The sequence below is a fragment of the Urocampus carinirostris genome, chromosome 4 (assembly GCF_059441175.1).
Source record: "Urocampus carinirostris isolate Australia breed hairy pipefish chromosome 4, RoL_Ucar_1.0, whole genome shotgun sequence".
NCBI classification, from domain to species: Eukaryota; Metazoa; Chordata; class Actinopteri; order Syngnathiformes; family Syngnathidae; genus Urocampus; species Urocampus carinirostris.
The window spans coordinates 40,720,002-40,743,201 of NC_142352.1; the positions used below are offsets into that span (position 1 = coordinate 40,720,002).

Consider the following 23,200-nt stretch of genomic DNA (forward strand, 5'->3'; position numbering starts at 1 on the left):
TATGCCCACTAAAGTTATATTATTTTTTGGTCAAGTCATGTTTATTTGTATAGCCCTGAATCACTCAAGTATCAAAGGGCTGAGCAGACTACAGGCTACCACAATACCATGCCCTTATCTACACCATACATGAGGGCGAGGAAAAACTCAAAAACCTCAACATGAGGAGAATGGAGATGGGGCCGCACATTACCAGGTTGCAATAAATGTTGCAAGGCGCTGTCCGGAATTTCAAAACGTTCTTGCTGACGCCATTTTCTATCCTAAGTGATCATTACAGCCTATGTCAAGCTCCTTTTATGGCACGTGCGAGTACGTGTTTTTTTGAAACCCGCTCAGAAAAACGCTTCTGTTTTCATCTTTTCATGGAGTTTGGGTTGGCTTTTGGACTGTACTTAAAACAGGCCTTTTCTTTCACCATGTTCATGCTACGCCAGCTCCTCTACGATGGGCAGGCCATAGGGGACCTGGCCCGCCCCAGGAGGGGCTTGTATCCTCTCAATGGAAGCTCAATATTTTTGATTTTTTTAACTATTGTATTGTTTTTTTTTCTCCCACTAAATCATTAAAATGATAAAAAAGACAAGTGTGGTTGACTTAAATTATTTCGTTTACAGTTGAGACTACGAAACCACGTAACCCTACTTACCTATGCAAGCTTTCTTACCACACCAGTTCTTCTCCTTACTTCCTTACCCTATCCAATAGTCTCACTCCACACATACCATGCAAGCATTTAATTTTAAAGACATTTAACCTATTACGCTCATTTAGTCTCAAACCCCACACCTCTGAGCCATACATCACTGTTGGTACCACCACACCTTCATAGAATCCTTGCTTCGCATCCATACGCAGATTTCTATATTTGAATAATAATAATAAACTAAATTATAATAGCATTTTTTTTCACTCTCCAGTGAACTCGCCCTTTCCTCCAGCCTAATGTGTACTGCGGCCCGAACACCTTTGCTAAAAGTAAGATAAAAGCAGATAGGGGCAGTCAAGTCAAGTCATGTTTAATTGCATAGCCCTTAATCACAAGGAGTCTGAAAGGGCTGCAAGGACTATGTGAACTCAGTCGGGCATTGTTAACACATACTTAATTGAGAAAATATTCAACTTTTAACCTTTTAAGGACACCTCATTCCCTCATGCAAGTTTCAGATCAGGGGATAGTGTAATGGTAGTCTGTATTCTGTACAGCCCTATGAGACCTCTTATGGTTAAGGGCTATGCAAATAAATACGACTTGACGTCAAACGACAAACCCCACCTTTAAAGCCCCAATGTGTAATATTTGATCGATAGATGGCACTGTTTTGTCTGGTACAAGTGATGGCCAGTGATATATGGCACAGTCTGGCAGCGGAATGCAAGTAGGGATTCAACAGTGTAAAAGAAATACAAATTCTCGACCTATGATTCATGTACTTTTGCCCGTTTCCGTGGTGCATTGGTTAACACATGCGCCTAACAGGCGAAAGGTCCCCGGTTAGAGACCGGGTGTGAACGTATGTTGGCCTGGGCAGGGATGGGCACCAAGCTATACTTGCCCAAGACACAGCACAGGAGATGGTGCTTCTACGAACATGATGGTTAAGGGATCCAACCAAACAACCATTCAGATCATTTTTTTTTTACTATTTAAAAGTTTACCTGACTAAATTTTACACACTGACCCTTTAAGCACAAATGATAAGAGTTCCACTTTGCTCGGTGTAAAATACAGATGTTCAATTTTACTTGACAGGCATTGAAGAATTACTTTTTTTGTCTTCAAACTACTATTGTGGTTTTGCCCAATTCCCATATGGATTGGTCCTACTCTCAAAGGGTGCTCTGCCAAGTCTCAGGTGGGCATATTGCAATTTGCGTTCAAACACCATCTGTTCACACGAATAAGAAATATTATATTCATAATTATATTTCTACTTTACACCTGAATGTCACATTTGAAATAAATAATGTTTGTTATTACGTATTTTGATGTGTGTCAATAAAGGTTCTAAATACTAAAGACCGGAAATTAGAATGCTTTAATCCAGTGAGCTGTGTTGGGATGTCATGGTTGAACCCTCTCACAACGTGCACATACACACACACGCATATGCACAAGTATGCATATACACACACACACACACATACGCTAATCCTGCAGGCTTGTGCCTCTGAGCGTTCTGTACTTTTGCAATCTCGTGAATTCCCAACGGAAGGTTGGCAGCAAGCTTCACATGTTATCGATTTCGATCCAACAGGAGCGAAACATCAGAGCCGCTGTGTCGGAAGAAGGACTCGGTTCTGAGGGACTTCGCTGAGCCCAAATGATGAATTCCAGGGCAAGCGTCACGGCTGTAGTGCTGCCCATCGCCTTCTCCATCAGTAAGCTTGCTTCATTTTTGGTCCTTGTGAGCAGATTTACAAAGAATGTGTTCCTGGAATGCAATTACCTTTCTCTGTAACTTAAGTGATACAAATTTGAAACTGAATTGTTACAACATGGTGCGTTAATCCACTTTTTAAAAGTAGAACAATGATTACAATGTATTCTGTTCTCTCTCCACTAGTTTAGTAATACACAAACCTCATTCCGGGCAGCACGGCGGCACAGTGGTAAACGCGTGTGCGGCACAGTTCTAAGGTCTTGGGTGGGTTCAAATCCAGCTACCGGACTTACTGTGCGGAGTTTTTATGTTCTTCCCGTGCTTGCGTGGGTTTCCTCCGGGCACTCCAGTTTCCTCCCACATTCCAAAGACATGCATTTCAGGTGGATTGGCCGGTCCAAATTGTCCCTAGGTGTGAATGAGCGAGCGAGTTGTCTGTCCCTGTGTGCCCTGCGATTGGCTGGCAACCAGTTCAGGGTGTCCCCTGCCCACTGCCCGATGATTGCTGGGATGGGCTCCAGCACCCCCGCGACCCTACTGAGGATAAGCGGTGCAGCTAATGAGATGAGACAAACCTCATTCCACCAGCAACACAATACTAAACACATCCACACAGTAAAACTGAGATGTCAAGAACTGGGTTCATACAAGTGCTTGAAATCCTTGAAAATGCTCGAATTTTAATGTTGTGTTTTAGGGCTGAACGTGCTTGACTTTTTGGATGAAATTATTTTAAATGCTTGCAATGTATCTTGTCAGTCCAACACGGTAGACCAGGCATTAAATTAAAAATAAAGCAAGTCTGCTTAAAAGTGACACAGACACTGCTCTCTGGGGTCTTCGATTTGCCATTGAATTTATTCTACTATTGTGATTAAAGGCCGCTGTTAATTATTTTGTATGGTATAGTCATGTGAAGAGTTTTCGCCCCCCTATGCATCCTACCCTAAAGGTGTGAGGTAGCCAAGCTGGACACGCATTGTTGAGGCAGAATGGCAGAATTTATGTCAGTTTATACTAGCCGATTGACAGAAAAAGTTCGTCAATCAAAGATGGTAACATCAATGATTAAAGTAAACACGAATAAACTCTTCTTTTGATCTGTGCTCCACATATTATGAAAAAATGAATGAATGAATGAATGAATGAACGGATGAATGGATGAATAAATGAAATAAACTTTATTTCGAGTATGATGAAAACAAAACATGTCAAAAAAACAAAAACAATTTTAACGTACATGTCCGAAAAAGAATAGGAAGAAGCATATGCTAATCAATCGTACAACCAGACTTCCTTAGTAATTTTGTCTTACAGCTAAAGGTCTTTACATGTAAAAACACCTCATGAACATACATTATTTGCATTGGTTCTGTGGATACACAGTCACTATATCATCATCTTCATCATTATCACCATCACTATTTTCACTGTCATTATTATCATCATTGCTGTTTACATACATTTTCAGCATTATATAAAACAAGAGTATCCATTATAATAACAATACTTATATTGGGTGCTAATGCTGATAAATGACTGTTTTGAACTGTGTGCTTTCCATCATACAAGCACATTTGGACTTGCTGCTATAGGCAGTCTGGGCCCAGGCAGCAAACCACCCTTTGCTAAGTGTCCTGACCTCTGCATTATAAAAACAAGACATGGGAGCCTGAGCCAGATGCTTCCAGCATCAAGCACCTGCTTGTCTGCCCTAACAATGAGATGTGCAGACATGTCTGTTTTGTGTTCTTATTAAGATGTATATCCATGTGATTATATCCCCAGTTATTTAGTTTTTGTTTGGTTTCCACCATCATCACCTACGTATTTATTCACCCCATTATTTGTTAAAAAATATAGATCCAAATTGTGATGACTTTGAATAATATGATGGTGGCAGCAATCTAAAAACAATGTTCAACAAAGAAAATAATAGACATATAGTTGATCACGATAATAATAATAACAATAACAAAAACAACAACCAAAATAATAATCATGATAATTGTTATAACAATACTAACAAGCTTAACTATTAGCTTTACCCATTTATTGACTGCATAAGGCTTCTGCTCGCTTATATTATTGGATACCAATAATACTACTACTACTACTAATAATAACAATAGTCACATAAATGTTCTAACAATATTTATCATAATAATAGTTATAATAATACCAGACTAATTCAGTTTTGCCCATCTAAGAACTCTATAATGCTATTAATCACTAAACATTATACAGACACCAATAATGACAATAATAACAATAGTATTACAGTGATAAGAGTTATGGTAATAATAATTATAATCGTGTCCATGTTCAATTTGATGTTTTTAGCAGTTAGGTATCCCATCACCTGTTCTTCTGCAGAACTTGCCTCTAACTTGCGGTGGTCCACCTTGATGCCGTTTAGCCGCTGCCTTTGCATAGCAGCGGGGTTTGATCTTCAGCCCAATGACTTCATTCATTCTTGAGTACTGCTCCAGGTGTTCAACTTTTCTTTCAAGCTCAAAAAAGTTCCTGTCTCTCCTCACAACACGCATCCTCAGCTCTTTCACCTCCGTCAACGGTTTGAGTATCATATCTTGTTTTTTTAATCTCATTTACTTCGTTTGAAAGAAAGTCTCGTAATTTTTTAATATCCTCCGTCTCGTCCGATGCAATGTTTTTTTCGGATCTGTAATCTTCGCAAATTGACTGAGCGTGTCAGCTAGCCTGTCACATAAAGGATTTTTTTTTTACTGATGTACATCCATAACGGGGTCTGTTAGTGTGACACCCTGACTGTAAACTGTAGGTAAACCTATGCCATTTTTATACTGGACTGAACAGTAATTACGGTCAAGTCAAGTCATATTTATTTGTATAGCCCTTAATCACAAAGAGTCTCGAAGGGCTGCACAGACTACAGATTATTGCAAACAATTCCCTGATCCAAAACCTACATGAGGGCAAGGAAAAACAAATTTTTGGATCGCGATACCAGTTTTAATATTGCTGCATTAGCTCTGTAGGTGTTAAATGATTTGTTTTAAGGTGCTTTTCTAGTTTTTAGTTTTTTTATAGTACATTGTTTTGAATGTTTTCATACAGCACTTTGGTTGGAGAAGCTTTAGCTATACGTGCACCAAACCCGCAACTGGAGTGCTAGGGAGGAATTTATGTAATTATATCAAAATCCATATATACTCATTAAAAGAGCCATATATGGCTCATAAGCCACATGTTTCAGACCCCTGACTTAGCTTGTGCAGAGTCATCAGCACACCAGCGTGGGCCACAAACTACAGAAGGAGAAACAATGGCCATGAACAAAGACCGATATAAATTGAGTCATGCTATTAAAACTTTTTACATTCATATTGTCAGCGTTCAATTACACGTATGAGGAAGTTTTTTTTTATGACAGACTGTCTTTGAATCTTCATTCGTTATAGTTTTTGTTTAATTAAGCAAAATGCAAAGAATCCCTCATAACATTTGAAAATAATTACGGGTATATGTCTTGCTTTTTTTCTGGTGGGTTGATTATTTGGCCTTACGGTTCTTATTTTGTAAGCAGCTCACATTCTGAAACAGTGTGAGTACCCTTGCTCTAAAACAGTCTGGGATTCAATGGGATGAACGTGTACTCCAATAATCCATTAAAACACCCTATACTATCCACCTCTAAACCCTTGACTACAATTTTTATTATTAATATTTACATGCACAAAAGACTGTAGTTGTGTGTGATATAATTTACATTCACATGTTATTCCTTGGGCAGTGGTCAGCGAGTATGCGGCACAGTTCTGAGGTCCTGAGATCAAACCTTCCTGTGTGGAGTTTGTATGTTCTCCCCGTGCTTGCGTGGGTTTCCTCCAGGCACTCCCGTTTTCCTCCCACATTCAAAAAACATGCATGCTAGGTTAATTGGCCAGTTCAAATTGTCCCTAGGTTTAAATGAGCGGGTGAGTTGTCTGTCCCTGTGTGCCCTGCGACTGGCTTGCAACCAGTTCAGGGTGTCCCCTGCCCACTGCCCAAAGATAGCTGGAATGGGCTCCAGCACCCCCTCGACCCCCCTGAAGATAAGCAGTGCAGTTAATGGATAGAAAATGGTTGATCTTAATGTCAAGGCACTATTTTCTGATTTAAATACAATTTAGGCTGGTCTATCTTTCCTTATATTATTTTCTTTTATCTGATCTTTTATTACATGTTCAGTCAGGAGTGGCATGTCTATATTTGTTGTAAACAATGTACACTTCTTTGTAATTAATGATGATTAAAAACTATTCTATCTGAATTATATTCCTTGGTAACAGAATATAGTTTACAGTTCTGCTTAATGGATATTGAGTTAGTCCTTCTGGTGTGCTCACCTTTACCACAAAGGTGCAGCATGTGGCGAGTTGGCCAACAGGAATAGCGAAGTACTGTAGTTCTTCAAAATTCATTATTAAGGATAAATTAATTATAATATGGCACTTTGTCAAGTATGTTTATATATAACATATCTTCAACATCTTACTTAGTGTTTACTATTCTGTGTACAGTAATGCTAATGGTGATTCACCCTGGTCAATCCTGGAAGGGGGATTAGGTCCTTTCTCAATGTTTCTCTTTTTTCCTCCTCACACTGAGGTTTTTGAGTTGTTCCTTGCCCGCATGCTGGTTTGAGATCAGGTAATTGTGTAATTTTGTAATTGTAATCCTGTGCAGTCCTTTGAGACATTTTTGTGATTAAGGGCTATATAAATAAATGTGACTTGACCATGTGACTTGAATCAATGTCCTTGTCCTAAAAAGAATACCAAATTATGAAAATCCCCATAGCTAATTAATATTCACGACACCCTTGCATACCTGTCAACCTCAGACAATTGCTTCCCTTATTGATGATTGTAATTCCCCTTTTTAAGCGATAATAAACAGTACAAACCCAACAAGGTACCCATTTACTCACAGGAAGACAGATTATGAATAAAAGAAAACAGTTAATCTGATCAGTTGCCATCTGGTAGGTGCTATACTGTAGGTCCATTGAAACAAGTAACAACAGGCTCGGAGAGAGTGTTTTTCCCCAGGGCCATCACCACCCTAAAGAAGCACGCAAAACAGAGAAAAAATACAACTTGCGACTTAGTGTTGTTGCTTCTAATGTCATTTCACTACTTTTCATTGCGCTATTGTTACGATGCATTGGTTTTTTTATACGCTGTTATTATAACATGGGCAATTCTCTAAGCACTACATTGTAAACATATTTTTGATTTATTCTGAAAGTATTTTATCTCATTTCTGTTTTTAAAGTCTTGGAGTGCCACAACTAATCTCATTGTATACAATGTTTCACCACTTTGATATCAATGACAAGTTATACTTTTCTATTTTATTTACCAAATGTACAGCACATCTTTCTAAGTACTCTCCCCACTTGCAGTAAATGTAGTTTCTTATTATACGTAGCAGTATATTTTACCAAAAACATTTGCCTTACAAAAATGGTTATTTGGTGTACACAAGTTGAAATGATTAAAAAAATGTATTAAATACCGGGGAAATGTATGAGTTGACGGGTACAGTATGTGATTTCAATCGATGCGTCAAGATGGACACAAAAGAAAAAACTTTTTATTTTATTCGAAAATGGAACTCACAGACTAAATGACATTCCACCTGTAGGCTTAAAGCCCAAGTATGTAATATTTGACTACTAGGTGGCCCTGTTGTCTAATGCAAACGAAACCAAGGTATGGATTGCGCTATGTAAAAGAAATACAAATTTCTCGACTGATGACTTTTCAAAAAAATAACATTGGTAGATAATTGATGTATCTTTGCCTAGTATTCAAATCAATGTTTTTTATTAAATATTACACACTGTCCCTATAGCCCACACACTTTTAGTGAAATGAATGGTCTGTATTGTTATTAAAGAAAAGTGCAACTAAATTGGAGGGACTTTTCTTTTAGTGTAAGAAATCGATGATGAGAGTGGCTGGCTAGCTGCATGCTGGCACTGGTCCCCGCAAGGATTAAAATACAACTTTCCCGAAATTAGCGGTTGTAGCTCCAGGTCATCCGTTTCCTGGGTAATTGATCTGGCTTTGGGGGATAGAGGCTCGGCAAAGGTGGCTTCTTATGTAAAGGTAGTAGTAGGCTGGACCTGCAGCCTCGCTATTGCCTCAGTCACTTCTCGGACCTGATAACAATCCGCAGAGCACCTGCTGGTGATCACCATTCATTTGCGCTCTTCTGACTTTTCTCAGAGTCTGATTTAATTGTTGAATGTCTTTTCAATAAAAAGAGCCGATAAAATACTGGCTTAGCTGTAGCTGTGCTGTGCAGGTTTTTTTTTTGTGGGGGTGGACACATTTACATCAAACACACAAAGCCCTCCCTAACCTGCCCCCATGATAGCATTTGCTGTCTGCTGTTGAACACAATGCACAATACATTGATATCAATGACAATAAAGAAAATTCAATTCATTCAAATCCGTGAAACAGTGAACCAGCGATAACCGAAGTGTGAAGTAGCGATGTGTCTTTGTAATATATATATGATGTAGGTCAGATTAAAGAAATTACAACCAGGCTAATCAATCAAAAACAAACAACATTTATATTATGTTAATACATTTAAGTTTTGGATCCATACTTTTTTTTATTCAGCTTTTACAATGTATATTTTTCTGGTGTCCTTAAAGAAACATATGTTTGGTTTTAAAGCGACCTCCACTAACCTCCTGTACACATCCATGTAACAGTGCCTAGCGAAAGTATTGCCCACCCAAAGAACTTTTTGTAATTTTCTCCAATTTCAGTCTTCAAACCTAAAGCAAAAAAAAACCAAACCCAAAGTATTTTCTAAGAATCAGCAAAATGTGAGACACAATCTTGAAGTGGAATCAAATTGTTTTCAACGATTTATATTATTAACGGAAACACAAAAACGTCTGCTGCAAAAATATTAGCCCCATTTTCTCTCAGCTTAGCTAACTGACTCCAGAAGTTCTCTGATGAATTTTTACTCATCCAATGTAGACAGAATGATTAACAATGTTATAGAGAGTGCATTAAGTCTCAGTTTAAACACACCTGATTTGTGATGGGCGCAGAGGTCTGTGAAAGCTGACACTGGAGAACAGACAGGATTCTGAAGACCACGAACACACTATGCAGGTCCGGGACACAGTTATGGAAAACTTAACTTTTTAGACCTAAAAACGGTGCGCAGATTCACCTTCCAACGGGAAACGACTCTAAACATAAAGCAAAACCACCATGGAATGATTCAAAACTAAAAATAAAAAAGTGTCAAAATGGCCAAGCCAAAGTCCAGACTTCAATCGTCTGGAACATTTGTGGACAGATCAGAAAAATGCTGTGCAAAAAAGATCACCAACCTTAAAGAATTTGAGCCGTTTTGTAAGGAAAAATGGAGAAATAATTATGTTTCAAGATGTACAAAATTCATAGAGACATACCCCAAAAGCCTTGTTGCTGTGCTGCAACAAAAGGAGGTTGAACAAAGTATTAACTCAAAGGGGGACGATATTTCTGCAACACCAAATTTCAAATTTTTTAAAATTTGGTGGCACATTATACAATAAATTCGGTCTCTTTTCACGATGGTGTCTCACATGTTGTTGATTCTCAAAAAATATATTTTTCATCTCTAAGTTTGAAGCCCGAAATGTGGCAACATAACAAAAGTTCTTGAGGTGCAAATACTTTCACTAGGCTCTGTAAGTCTTGTCCAATTACACTGTGCTACCACCAAACAGGATCAAAACGCTATTATAGTCAAATCACGAAACGCTGAGCACATAATCTTTGTAGAAGAAACAGAGGGTTGTGTTTTTTTTGTCTCATCAGTGTAGTCGGACAGTACTTATGTAAGGCCACAATGACTTCGGCTTTGACAATGTGTAATCCTTCCGGATGAATACAACGCACCATATTTTTGCATCAATTTGATCCTTGCAAACATATGGATGCTGTATTTTACTCATCTACAAGAAATCCCCTAAACATCCATGTGATATGATTTTGTTTTATGTGGGATTTACAATAATCAGACTGATACTCATTTTCAACTCTTGTGTAGTTATCAAAACTGATATCCTAGTGACATAAAATGGTATTTTTTTGTGTAATAATTGGCTTACTTCTTTTTAAAAAAAATATCTTGTATGCTCAACTGCCCTCGACCACAAGACACATTGATATGTATGCAGGATAAATTAATTCTAAATAGATAACTGATTGCAGTACAAGTACACTAAAACACTATGTTACAATTATAAGGAAGAAAAATCTAATAAATTTATTTTTTCAGAATTGTCGTATTGACTTATCAATTATATTCTTCACCTTATGTCAATTGATTTATCAGTGCATTTTTCATGTTTAAAATCTCTAATATGGGTTCTGTCCCAGTGTGAACTGTCTCCTGCCGTTACTCTGATAAGAGTTCTATAGAAAACATCTGCTGCTACAATTTTAGTCACATGACTTTCTAATGTAACAATATTTTGGGAGTGATTTAGGGAGAAGAAGAGTAAGTACCACTCTTTAATTAACCATTTTTCAATGTTTTTGTCACGAAACGGAGTGGGAAACAGGTAAAAAGGACCCATTCGCGTAGACGTACTCACAATTTATTGGGGGGAGGATGAGGAGGGTGCGCACACTCGATCCGGGGATCAATGGTCGCGGAGTGGATTAGAAATCCAAATAAAAGAAAAGTTGCCAAAAACAAACAAATGGATCAGACCAAAAACAAAAAAGGATCAAATACGGGCAGATGCACAGAACTAGGCATTTAACAGGTTTTAACAGAAGTGTCACAGAAGTGTCACAGAGTTTACTAAGGGTTAATAAACGTTCCAGCAACGCACAGTACAAAAGAGCGCGCTTAAGTACTCCAAGAGCAATCAGTCCAATGCGTCTCAGCCGGTGTCAAAAGGCGGGGCCAGCTGGGCGCCATGACACCGTGCAGGACATGACAGAACCCCCCCTTCAAGGGACAGCTCCTGAGGTCCCAAAAAGAAACAAATACTTCGCCCCCCCAGAATGGGTTGACGCACCGGATGAGGGCAACCCCACTCACTCTTCCGAAAACGCAGGAGCGGGGAGAGGCAGGGGCGGCAGGCAGACGAATCGGAGCGGCAAGCTGACAACTCAGACGTGTGGACGGGTGAATCAGGCAGGGCAGACAGGTCGACAAGCAGGCATGGCAGGCAGACGAATCGAAAAAGTCGGGCTGGCGATCGGCGGAGTCGGACTGGCGATCGGCGGAGTCAGACTGGCGATCGGCGGAGTCAGACTGGCGATCGGCGGAGCCAGACTGGCGATCAGGAGAGTCAGACAGGTGAGCAGGGGAGTCAGACAGGTGAGCAGGGGAGTCAGACAGGCGAGCAGGGGAGTCAGACAGGTGAGCAGGGGAGTCAGACAGGTGAGCATGGGAGTCAGACAGGCGAGCATGGGAGTCAGACAGGCGAGCAGGGGAGTCAGACAAGCGAGTAGGGGAGTCAGACCGACAGACGGGTACGGAAGGTCGGCCAACAGGCGCGGTGCTGAAGCCGACAGGCGCGGCCTTGAAGCCGACAGGAACCTCGGACAGCTTGGTGCCAAATCTTCCTGGAAACCCCATTCGAGGCACAGAAATGGCCACGGCGGGCGGGCCGTGGTCCGAGTGGGCAGGAAAGGTGACGGCGTGGCCGGAGAAAAGACCCCAATTTGCGCTGGTGTGAGCATCCGCTGGGTCCAAAACTGGCTGGAACGTTCTGTCACGAAGCGGAGCGGGAAACAGGAAAAAAGGACCTATTCGCGTAGACGTACTCACAATTTATTGGGGGGAGGATGAGGAGGATGCGCACACTCGATCCGGGGATTATTGGTCACGGAGTGGATTAGAAATCCAAACAAAAGAAAAGTTGCCAAAAACAAACAGATCAGACCAAATACAAAACAGGATCAAATACGGGCAGATTCACAGAACTAGGCATTTAACAGGTTTTAACAGAAGTCTCACGGAGTTTAACCAGGTTTAACAAACGTTCCAGCAACGCACAGTACAAAGGAGCGCGCTTAAGGAGTCCAAGAGCAATCAGTCAAATGCGGCTCAGCCGGTGTCAAGGGGCGGGGCCAGCTGGGCGCCATGACAACCATGCAGGACATGACAGTTTTATTATATTCTATCGATGAGGAAATGAATAACAGGTCCAGGTGGTATGCGTATCCATAGTGGGAACCAATATTATGTTGCTAGTTTGCTAATATGTGAAATAAACATTATTAGAAATTATATACTAGCTTCTTTTTCATCACATTAGTTGTATTGGCTAACTTAAAAATAAAATCCCCTCTGTTATTTCTATGCACTGTAACAGGGGAAATATTTGGCCTATGTCATGTGTAATGTAATTGGTTAAAGAAAATGTTACAGATTTTGATCATGAGCTGCACCAATACATTTCTCTTATAGTTTGAAAGTACTTCTTTTAAATGAAATGTTCAAAACAATGAATATTTTACATTCTTTGAGTGAAAGTTACCATGCTGAAATGGCACGAAAGAATGCAAGAATGTCCCATCGCATACTTATAAAACTAGTAATTATGTATTATTATTATTATTATTATTTATGGCCTTCAGGTGGTAAAAAAACGTAATTCTTTAAAATAACATTTATTTGCATTTATGTTACATAACATGGTCCTCACTTAGAGGGAGTTAGCATCACTGTCCCCCATCTTGCTGCTATGGGTAACCCCCAAAAAACAAGACCCTTGTGAAAGGCTGAGCAAACAAAAAAGAGAAGGAAAATGCTGCGGTTTGGTCATTTTGAGTCTTCGTGTTTAGTATTCTTCCTTGTGCTTTTTAGCATCGTTCCAAGTTCCACGTTCCAATGGTGCCACATTGAATAAGGTTGGGTGGATCGACCTAAATATCGATACGTATTATCGATACTAAGACAGTACCGTACTTGAATCGGATCAATACTATTGTCCTAAAATCAATACTTCACTCCTCCGCCAGGTTTCTTAAAATGTTGCTTTTTTATGTAAATAGCGCAGTCCTTTTCTCTCTCACCCAGCACACTTGGGCACTCTCTATGTTTTAGCTGACTGACAGGTAAACTTTTAGCACCTCTCCCTACCTGGCCTGCTGTGGCATCTTGCCTGCAAGGAAAGAAGAGCCCCTACAATAATCTAAAAATGACAGAGGCAAACAGTAAGCGCAGCACGGTGTGTCATTTTTTTCCACCTACGGGAAAGGAAAATGCCAAGTGTAATTTGTGTAGTATAGTGGTTAGCTACCGTGGCAACACCACAAATGAACATAAACACATTTTTAAAAATCCAGAGAGAAACTAGTTGCAACCAAAACTCTAAAATAGTTACTGTTAGTGTTCCTGAGCAAAAACCTCTAAATCCATTGGTCATTATGGTAACCAGGCCAATAAGAAACTATTGACATTTTATTTGCATTGATGACTTTATTTAAGAATATTGTGCAATGGAAAGTATTACAGTTCTGTAGTTAACATGGTTGGACAGTACTGTATCTTTCTCTTGTTACGTTGCTGCTATTAGGTTTTATATTGTTCAACTTTGGAATGTAATCCTTTAATAAAACAATGAAACATTCTTATTGCCTAAAATATTTGAGCTGTGTTTCGTAACTATAAATTAACTCAAGAAGGGGAGTTTTTAATTATTCCATCATTATGACATTTCTAAGCAAAACATATCGGTATCGGATTTCTATTCATCGATACTACCATGTGTTTACTTGGACCGGATTGATACAGAAATTAAATTATTAGTATTGCCCACCCCTAACATCTAGTGATCGGATCATATACAGTGCATCCGGAAAGTATTCACAGCGCTTCACTTTTTCCACATTTTGTTATGTTACAGCCTCATTCCAAATTGTATTAATTTAATCTCTTATCTAAAAATTCTACACAAAATACTCCATTATGAAAATGTGAAAACGTTTTTTTTTTACTTTTTTTGAATTTATTTAAAATAGAAAACTAAGAAATCACATTTACATAAGTATTCACAGCCTTTGCCATGAAGCTCAAAATTGAGCTCAGGTGCATCTTTTTTCCACTGATCATCCTTGAGATATTTCTACAGCTTAATTGGAGTCCACCTGCAGTAAATTCAGTTGATTGGACATGATTTGGAAAGGCACATACCTGTCTATATAAGGTCCCACAGTTGAGTGTGCATGTCAGAGCACAAACACCAAGCATGAAGTCAAAAGAACTGTCTGTAGACCTGCGAGACAGGATTGTCTTGAGGCACAAATCTGGGGAAGGATACAGAAAAATATCTGCTGCTTTGAAGGCCCCAATGAGCACAGTGGCCTCCATTATTCGTAAATGGAAGACATTTGGAACCACCAGGACTCGTCCTAGACCTGGCCGGCCTTCTAAACTGAGCGATCGGGGAAGAAGGGCCTTAGTCAGGGAGGTGACCAAGAACCCGATGGTCACTCTCTCAGAGCTCCAGCATTCCTCTGTGGAGAGAGGAGAGCCTTCCAGAAGGACAACCATCTCTGCAGCAATCCACCAATCAGGCATGTATGGTAGAGTGGCCAGACAAAAGCCACTCCTTAGTAAAAGGAACATGGAAGCCCGTCTGGAATTTGCCAAAAAGCACCTGAATGACTCTCAGACCATGAGAAACAAAAATCTCTGGTCCGATGAGACAAAGTTTGAACTCTTTGGTGTGAATGCCAGGCGCCATGTTTGGAGGAAACCAGGCACCGCTCATCACCAGGCCAATACCATCCCTACAGGGAAGCATGGTGGTGGCAGCATCATGCTGTGGGGATGTTTTTCAGCAGCAGGAACTGGCAGACTAGTCAGGATAGAAGGAAAAATGAATGCAGCAATATATAGAGATATCCTGGATGAAAACCTGCTCCAGAGCGCTCTTGAGCTCAGGCTGGGGCGAAGGTTAATTTTTCAGCAGGATAACGACCCAAAGCACACAGCCAAGATCTCAAAAAATTTGATTCAGAACCACTCAGTGAATGTCCTGGAGTGGCCCAAACAGAGTCCAGACTTGAATCCGATCGAACATCTCTGGAGAGATCTAAAAAAGGCTGTGCACAAACGTCTCCCATCCAACCTGATTGAGCTTGAGACTTATTGCAAAGAAGAATGGGCAAAACTGCCTAAATAAAGGTGTGCTAAACTTGTGGGATCATATTCAAAAAGACTTGAGGCTGTATTTGCTGCCAAAGGTAGTTTAACAAAGTATTAAGCAAAGGCTGTGAATACTTATGTAATTGTGATTTCTTAGTTTTCTATTTTTAATAATTTCAGAAAAAGTAAAAAAAAAACTTTTTCACATTGTCATAATGGAGTATTTTGTGTAGAATTTTGAGATAAGAGATTAGATTAATACAATTTGGAATGAGGCTGTAACATAACAAAATGTGGAAAAAGTGAAGCGCTGTGAATACTTTCTGGATGCACTGTACACCGTACCGTTAATGTTGTATTGAAATTATTAATGACAATTCAATACTTTAGTTTCAGGTTGGTGATCGTTAAATAACTATTAAACAGCAGACTATAATGGTATCAATTATCCCATTGCGAATAGCCATACCTTAAAAGAGGGTGGCATCGTCACAGATACCAATAATTGGTATTAGTACTTGCCCATCCCCATTCTTTATATCATTTACAAGCTGCGCATGCATTGTGCATCTCTTAATCTACTTTAATTACAATTGATCCCTTTTTCACAGGTTTCGTCCAAGTGTGTAATGGAGCTGCAATTGCTTTTTCATGTGGTTCCATCTACAAGAGTTTTGCACAGTGCTTGGTGACACTGGGGGACAGTATAGTGGAAACGCAAAAAGACCAGGAAACGCAGGACATCGGCTCAATCTGTAGGTGAGCATCAGCCTGACACTAAACCAATAATCTAAATCTGCACTTTTGAAACTAAGCGGGTTGTGAGATTCACTATGAATGTATCAGTGATGGGCCCTCAGGTCCTGCAAGGACTTCACTGCTGGTCTAAAAATATCAATATTTTGTTGATGAAATAATTCCAAATTTTCTGTCAGCTTTCTTTCAATGCTTCTCTCCTGGTTGTGCTGCTTTAGATACGTGCGTCCATATTTAAGCATTTAACCAATCACATTCCAGCTAATCATCAACTTAATCATTGATGGTTATTGGTCTCGTGATGCCCAAAAAAACAAAAAACCTTAAAAAAAACAAAAATACAAAGAGGAACCAGCTAAGGATTAATTGTGTTCCAGCTGCTAGCACCATAAAACTCAGAAGTGAAGCTTCACCGTGACCTTCCCTGAAAATCTTAACGAAGCCAAACAAGTGTCATAAGGTTGTGCAGACGAGACAAGCTGCATGGCCTTCACAAGCAGATCTGCAGGCCCTTCTGAGGCTTAACATAGTGACGATGAACCTGTTGCTTTAGCCCAAGTGTTGGAAATGTTTTTGACCCACAGAGCCATTAAAGCAAAAATATTTTAATTTTTTTATTTTCGTGAGGGTCACACTATAGTTTTTAAGACAAAATTCAATACGACCGCCAAACAATCTCCCCAGACAAAAGCTAATTTTACAGCACATTTTATTTCAGTGTGTGACTTTTGATGATTCGAGAAAATTTATGAAATAATATTAATGCCAGAGCCCATGTCCAATATAAATATACCACTTAAAATTGGTCTCAGTTACTTAACATTGTTGAGGCTAATTATGTCATGTTTGTCCTAAATAATGGTTTCAAAACAAGGTACGAGCAAAGTTCTTTTGTAAAAATGTCACAAAATACTGCAAACGCGATGTTTTTACCTTCAGCTCACCAAATCAAATTCCTCTGGGTAGTTTTGGGGTGTTTTCTAGTTTGTTTTGTGAGTCTTTATCATAAAGTGTCTCAACGGTCAGTGTATATAGGTTGTTTAATGAATTTCTATATAAAGGATTGTTTAGCAACATACAGCTGTAACCGAGGTGTACGTGTCCCACCAAAGATCCACATTCATGCTGGACTGGATTATGAGGTTTTTATTATTACAGTTTCTGCAAATGGATGAGTCACAACATTAGCTCTTCTGCTGGCTTTGATCTCTTTGATCTCATTGCAGTTCTCTCTGGTAAGACTAACAACAAAGCAAATCAAAGAGCTTTCTTTTCACTTTACAGAAAATACATTTTAGAATATCACAATACATTTTTACATCTTTACATTTTAACAAGATACTTTTAACAAGAGATCGTATAGTGGATTTTTAACGTTTACAATGAATTCAACATGTTTTTCTTTAGTCTGAATTTTAACCAACATCATCCTTTTTTAATGTATATGAGAAAATAGGAATAAAAACAATAATGAGTATAAAAATGGGTACAATTTACCTGCAAATGGATGAGTCACAACATTAGCTTTTTCTGCTGGGTTTGATCTCTTTGATCTCTACAAGGGGAATTAATATTTAGTAAAACAGAAACAAAACGAAAATAATCCAAAAGAGCTTGACAATATCAATCACATTACTATGCATGGTGAGAGATTTGTCAGCTGGGGTTATAATGTTTAAAATTAACTTCTTTTGTGGAGCACCAAAAGATATGTCTTACCTTTGTAGTTCTCTCTGGTAAGACTAACAACAAACCCCGCCTCCCGGTCACATGTCAGTAGCCAAAACCAAACCCCACCCCATACCAGCAGTTGGCACTGTTGGACTCATCATTGCAGGACATTTACCAAAAACTATACACATATTTCAGCAGGAATTTCAAAAAAAAAAAAGTTATTACTACACCCGTTACACAGCAGAACAGGGGTCTGCTGGTGTGACACCTTAACTGTAAACCGCAGTCGAGACGTGCCCTATATAAGTTGGATGAAACCATTTTAATTATATAATTCTACTAATTTATAAGAGTGCTCACTGCTTCACAGTACAGATAACCTTTAACTCTTTTAAACTTATAAGAAAAGAGGCCCGTTTGACGTTAGCAATTTAATGTTAAGTCGAGGGAAGGGCTTAAGCCCGAGCCGACTTCGGCACTAATGTTGGCGTTCAATGGTGCGCCGGCAGTCTGACCCAGAGTGGCGAAAAATCAAAACCACACCTGGTCCTCCCAAGTCCTCACGAATAAAATGTGACAATTCTGGTTTTCTTTGGGGTCCATCCCTCAAATCAAGCTAGTTGGTTGGGCTCGGGCTGAGCCAGGCTTTAATACCCGCAAGCCTGGATTGGATTTCTTAGACCTCTCTAATGTCAAGCAACTTGAAATCGCTGAAAAACACATAACAAAATGTTGTTTTAAAATAATGACCATTCAGTACAACAACAAATAAACTATGAAAAAACAAGAATAAACCTTATATTTGTTATGTAAAACATATTATCCCTGAAAAACACCGGAAACATAAATTAAAATATTTACAAATGTCCCCAAAAAATTGAATTCAAAAGAATTAAACGTTTTGTAAACTCAAAAAGTCAACAGCATAGAATCCTGGAAAAATATTGACCAATCAGAAGAGAGAAACTGAGTCGTTACGATTTTTCTGAAATTTTTATTTCTAACTGACATGATGTTTTAAAGGTTGACTGAGCCTATTTTAACTCAACTTCTAAAAATTACCACTTGGTAATAAGATAGTAACGACATAGTAATAACATGATAAATTGTCATTGCAGAAATGCCAATGAGTAACGGAAAGTTACCCCTGGATTAGGTCAAAGGGCTACCAGTTTTGATATGGATTCTGAAAAGGTGTTTTCATGTTATTATTATGTTTTGAAGGTGGGGTGCAGGATTTGAAAACTTAGGGCTGCGATGATGACTTTAAGCCAGGGGATGGCAGCGAAGTAACACATGATTTGTGTGCAAGTACACACACGTATTAGACGTGCTCGGATGAACCATTCTTTTTTCATCTTTTCGGGGTTTTGGTTGGTGTTTGGACTTTACTAGAAGCAGGCTTTTTCCCACTTTCACAATGTTTAAGTTCCACTGACGAATAGAAATGAAAAAAAAAAAACCTGCCCGGACAAGCATAATGTCTCTCTCCAGTTTCTTTACGCCTGCTATAGGGGTATGATGTAGCCAACTCAAAATCTAATTGGTTAAAGCAACAGCTTTAGCAGCTCTGATTGTAAAAGCTTCTGGGTAGATTTCTGACCCTGACAACAAGTAATGGCTGAACTGTGATTGTTCAAATGCTTAAATGTGAAAACGTACATCTGGAAGGAGCGCAAACAGGGGGTAAATCAATAATATATATACTGATTTGTTTTTAGGCCAGCAGAGAAAGCCTTGTAGACCCTGACGTCCCAACACTGCATCATTGTGAGAAAACATTTTTTTCTCCTCTTCTTGTTCCAAAAAGGTCCTGGAATGACTTCCATGCTTGCGCCAGTGCTGCCATGTCCAGCTGTCCCAGAGAGGCAGCAGCGGTGTGGGAGTCCCTGAGACAGGAATCAAGGAAGGCCGAGTTTTCTGGAAATCTCTACAACATGTGTGCCAGTCTAACCACCCTCGCACCAAGTACTGTGCCTGCACCCCCGACTCCTTACACCTCAGATCAGACCAACCAGGAAACACTGAAAGGAACGACGTACCATTGGGGCCCCTCCTTCACCACAATTATCCTTCCAACTTGTAGCACTTTGTTGGTGCTGTTTAAGATCTAGAAATCATATTTTATAAAGGATTCAAGTGGGTGAGTTTGAAACGTTTTAGCTGAGAGACTTTGGGTGACTTCTGCTGGAGAACATTTAGGTGACAGGATCAGGAGTATAATAATAACAGGTTTATTTATCTATTCATTTAATCGCAAAGACAGTCAACTGTGAGGGAGTTGATCCGAACACACGAGCACAGATCACAGGTCAGGAGCGTTTGTGATTAGTCCTCAATCCTAAAATCTGGATTTCAGAGGCAGAGTCATGCAGACTCACGCTTTCTTTTGTTTCAGATTTAAAATGTGTTTTAGCGCAATCAGATTAAAAGCCTCGTTCTCCGAGAGGACTCGACCTAATTGGAATAGTTCTGATCAAGGCAAGAGGACCGCAAGCAGCTGCCAGCTTTGGACGTACCTGATATTTTCTTTTTTAGATATTAAAAAAAAAGTGTGTATTAAAAAAACCCCAAAAACTGTAAATCTAAACTATTTTATAAATCCCGGTTTGTGTGTGTTTGTATGTGACTTAAAAGGTAGAACCAATTTTCACGATAATTTACAGATTTGTACTTTTGGCTTCTGTGAATGTTTTAATTTTTTTACCACTAGGAGGTGCTAAGCAATACACAATCTCCCTTTGAAAAGAAGCAGCTGCTAAGCCCCTGTGTCATGTTATGTACAAAAATGCTGGTTTAAACTACGATTGAATGTGTTATTTATTTTATATACAGAACAAAGGTGTGTTGAAACTATGCCGTGGTATAAGAGTCTATGCATGTGAAAAGTCATTGGTTATTTATGTAAGGGGAAGACAAAATTTAAGGAGGGCATATTTAAATTTGGTGAGTCAGCAAGGGATAATGAAAAATGTGTATTGGATATGAATATAGCCAATAACTATGGAACATTTTAACATGTTATTGTTATGTTTTGTGGGGTGAACACATATGGGGGCAAGCAGGAACTGTGCTTGAGTGTTCAAATTAAGGATTGTAGTAATTAACAAAACCAGGAACAAAGTAACAAACAGACAAAGGGGAACAAAACACACAAACAAACTCAAACCTGACAAAGTCTGAACCAGAAACAAAGTACAAAGCCGTAAATGGAAAATGCAAGGACCAAAGTAACAAACGAGCACTACACTACTAACAAAATGTCCAAACAATAAACATGAAACAAAAGCAAACAAACCTGTCATGGCAGTGGAAATGAAAATAACCAGACAACATGTGCTATCCAAAATGTCCCTATAAAGGGGTCAGGATAATTGGGGACCGGTGTATGGTTATTGGACACACTTGTGCCCAGTTCCGGACTCGGTCTGCGCACTCTGGTCTAGGGAGGCATACCTGATTCTAAAATAACCTTCCTCTTAAGGGCCAAATGCCAGACACCCCACAAAAAAATTCCTACGTAGGCTGCAACCATGAGATGTCTGAAGGTCCTTGCGCCTTGCTGAGACAGGAACTAAGCGTGGCGGAGGGCCTTTCTCCTTGTTGTCGAGACAAAAAACAGGTGTGGCTGCGGAGACAGGGATGATGAAGCTTTCCCCTGGGTCCTTTGGACGTCAGGTCAGTTTTGTTACGTTCCATTTCCATCCAAACTTCTGTTACCATGTCGAGGTTTGCTTTTTGTTTCTAGTTTGGACACTTTGGTTGTTGTTTTGAGACCTGTTTTTTTGGATTGTTGTTCCTGATTTTTGTCAATAAATACCATCTTTTGTCGAGCGTATCAAGCCTCCAATCTGGCTTCCCCGCATTTTGATCCTCCTGTGCAAACTGTACTGTATTTTCACAACCATAGGGAGCACCGTATTTATAGGCGTAGTCTCTGTACCTGGTTCTATTTCTGTATTTAACACATACACAGGGCACATCCCACGATAAGGTGTGGGAGACCTCTGCTTGCAGCCGAACACGGGAGAAGGCATAAAAGTCAAAGGAAATCGCATTTAGTTGGAATGTGAATGATCAAACAATACCATTAAATTTCACCCAAAAATATTGTAAGTCTTGACTCCGCTAACGCTCAAACCTGTGACCTCCCAGTCTCAAGGGCGAGTGCCCAACCCTAAGACAGCCGAGCTGGTCTGACTGTCGGCAAACTGCATCAAAGGGCGCGCCGCACAATTTGAAGAAAATCTGAAGCTTTTATGTGCGCCTTATGGTTGTGAAAATACGGTAATTTATCAGTGTTTTTAGTTCAGAATGGACATCATTTACATTTTTGAGTTGTAAAAAAACTAATGCTAAGCCAGCAAAGTAGCAAATCTCTCTATCTATGAAGATAAAAGCGCAACTATAAATGTGAACCGGTTGTCAGCTATTAAACAAAATATATTGATACTTAGGGAATCTTTATATTTTTACCAAGTAATACAATAGGTCGTGGTTGTAGTGAATAGCACTCACACGGTTTGGACTCTTATTCTCTCTCATTGTGAACAACAGATGGTGTGTAACATGCTCAGGATTACGGACCCCGATGTACCAGATTGTGTTCTCTGTTCTAAATGAACAAGAGACATACATAAACAAATGCCAACATCCCATAGGTGTGCTTTATTATAAAAGCCTTTGACGGATTAGTTCCCAACTATAAAAAAAGTTTGGACCGTAGTGAACACTGAGTCGGGAGAAGAAATTTGACCATCAACAAAACCGAAAGTTAAAGTTAAAACCCTTAACTGAAAAACATCCCAGAAGTAAAAACTTTCAATTTTTAATTGTATGGGTAAAACAAATGGTAGGAACCGTAGAGCAAATTTTGAGGTAAGTTTTAAAAATTATAATTCATTAATTAGCTATGTAATAAAAACCAATACATCAATAACATAGACATTTGATAAGATGACATCAGGTTTTTGGAACATGAAAACACAAGGTTTTTTAAATTAAATACTGTATGTAAAAAAGTACATGGTTTTATAAATGTCAACATTCTACATCGTTATATATAACATTGCAACTAGACATAAATAATTTATTAAACATAATATTTTACATTTGTATCAGAATATCAACATTCCACTATTATCTATCTATCTACCCTGGTCATATCCCTCGTGAGGGGTGTTCGACAGCAAGACAACACATACAAAAACAAAGAA

The 23,200-nt window shown here is 39.2% G+C and overlaps 1 protein-coding gene across 1 annotated transcript; it reads left to right on the plus strand.

The window, feature by feature from the left end:
- The first annotated feature begins 2,167 nt into the window (after window positions 1-2,167).
- Window positions 2,168-21,862, plus strand: LOC148367573 (neuritin-like protein). The gene is made up of 3 exons (XM_088333275.1): window positions 2,168-2,382; window positions 16,166-16,313; window positions 19,795-21,862. The coding sequence occupies exons 1-3, from the start codon at window positions 2,325-2,327 to the stop codon at window positions 20,096-20,098; spliced, it is 510 nt and encodes a 169-aa protein (XP_088189401.1). The 5' UTR covers window positions 2,168-2,324; the 3' UTR covers window positions 20,099-21,862.
- Window positions 21,863-23,200: the final 1,338 nt, after the last annotated feature.

Excerpts from the sequence above, each read along its gene's own strand:
- LOC148367573 (XM_088333275.1), top strand. The coding sequence starts at position 2,325 with ATGATGAATTCCAGGGCAAGCGTCACGGCTGTAGTGCTGCCCATCGCC. Across the intron at positions 2,383-16,165 it reads GCCCATCGCCTTCTCCATCA|GTTTCGTCCAAGTGTGTAAT; the intron begins GTAAGCTTGCTT and ends CCTTTTTCACAG. Across the intron at positions 16,314-19,794 it reads GACATCGGCTCAATCTGTAG|GTCCTGGAATGACTTCCATG; the intron begins GTGAGCATCAGC and ends TGTTCCAAAAAG.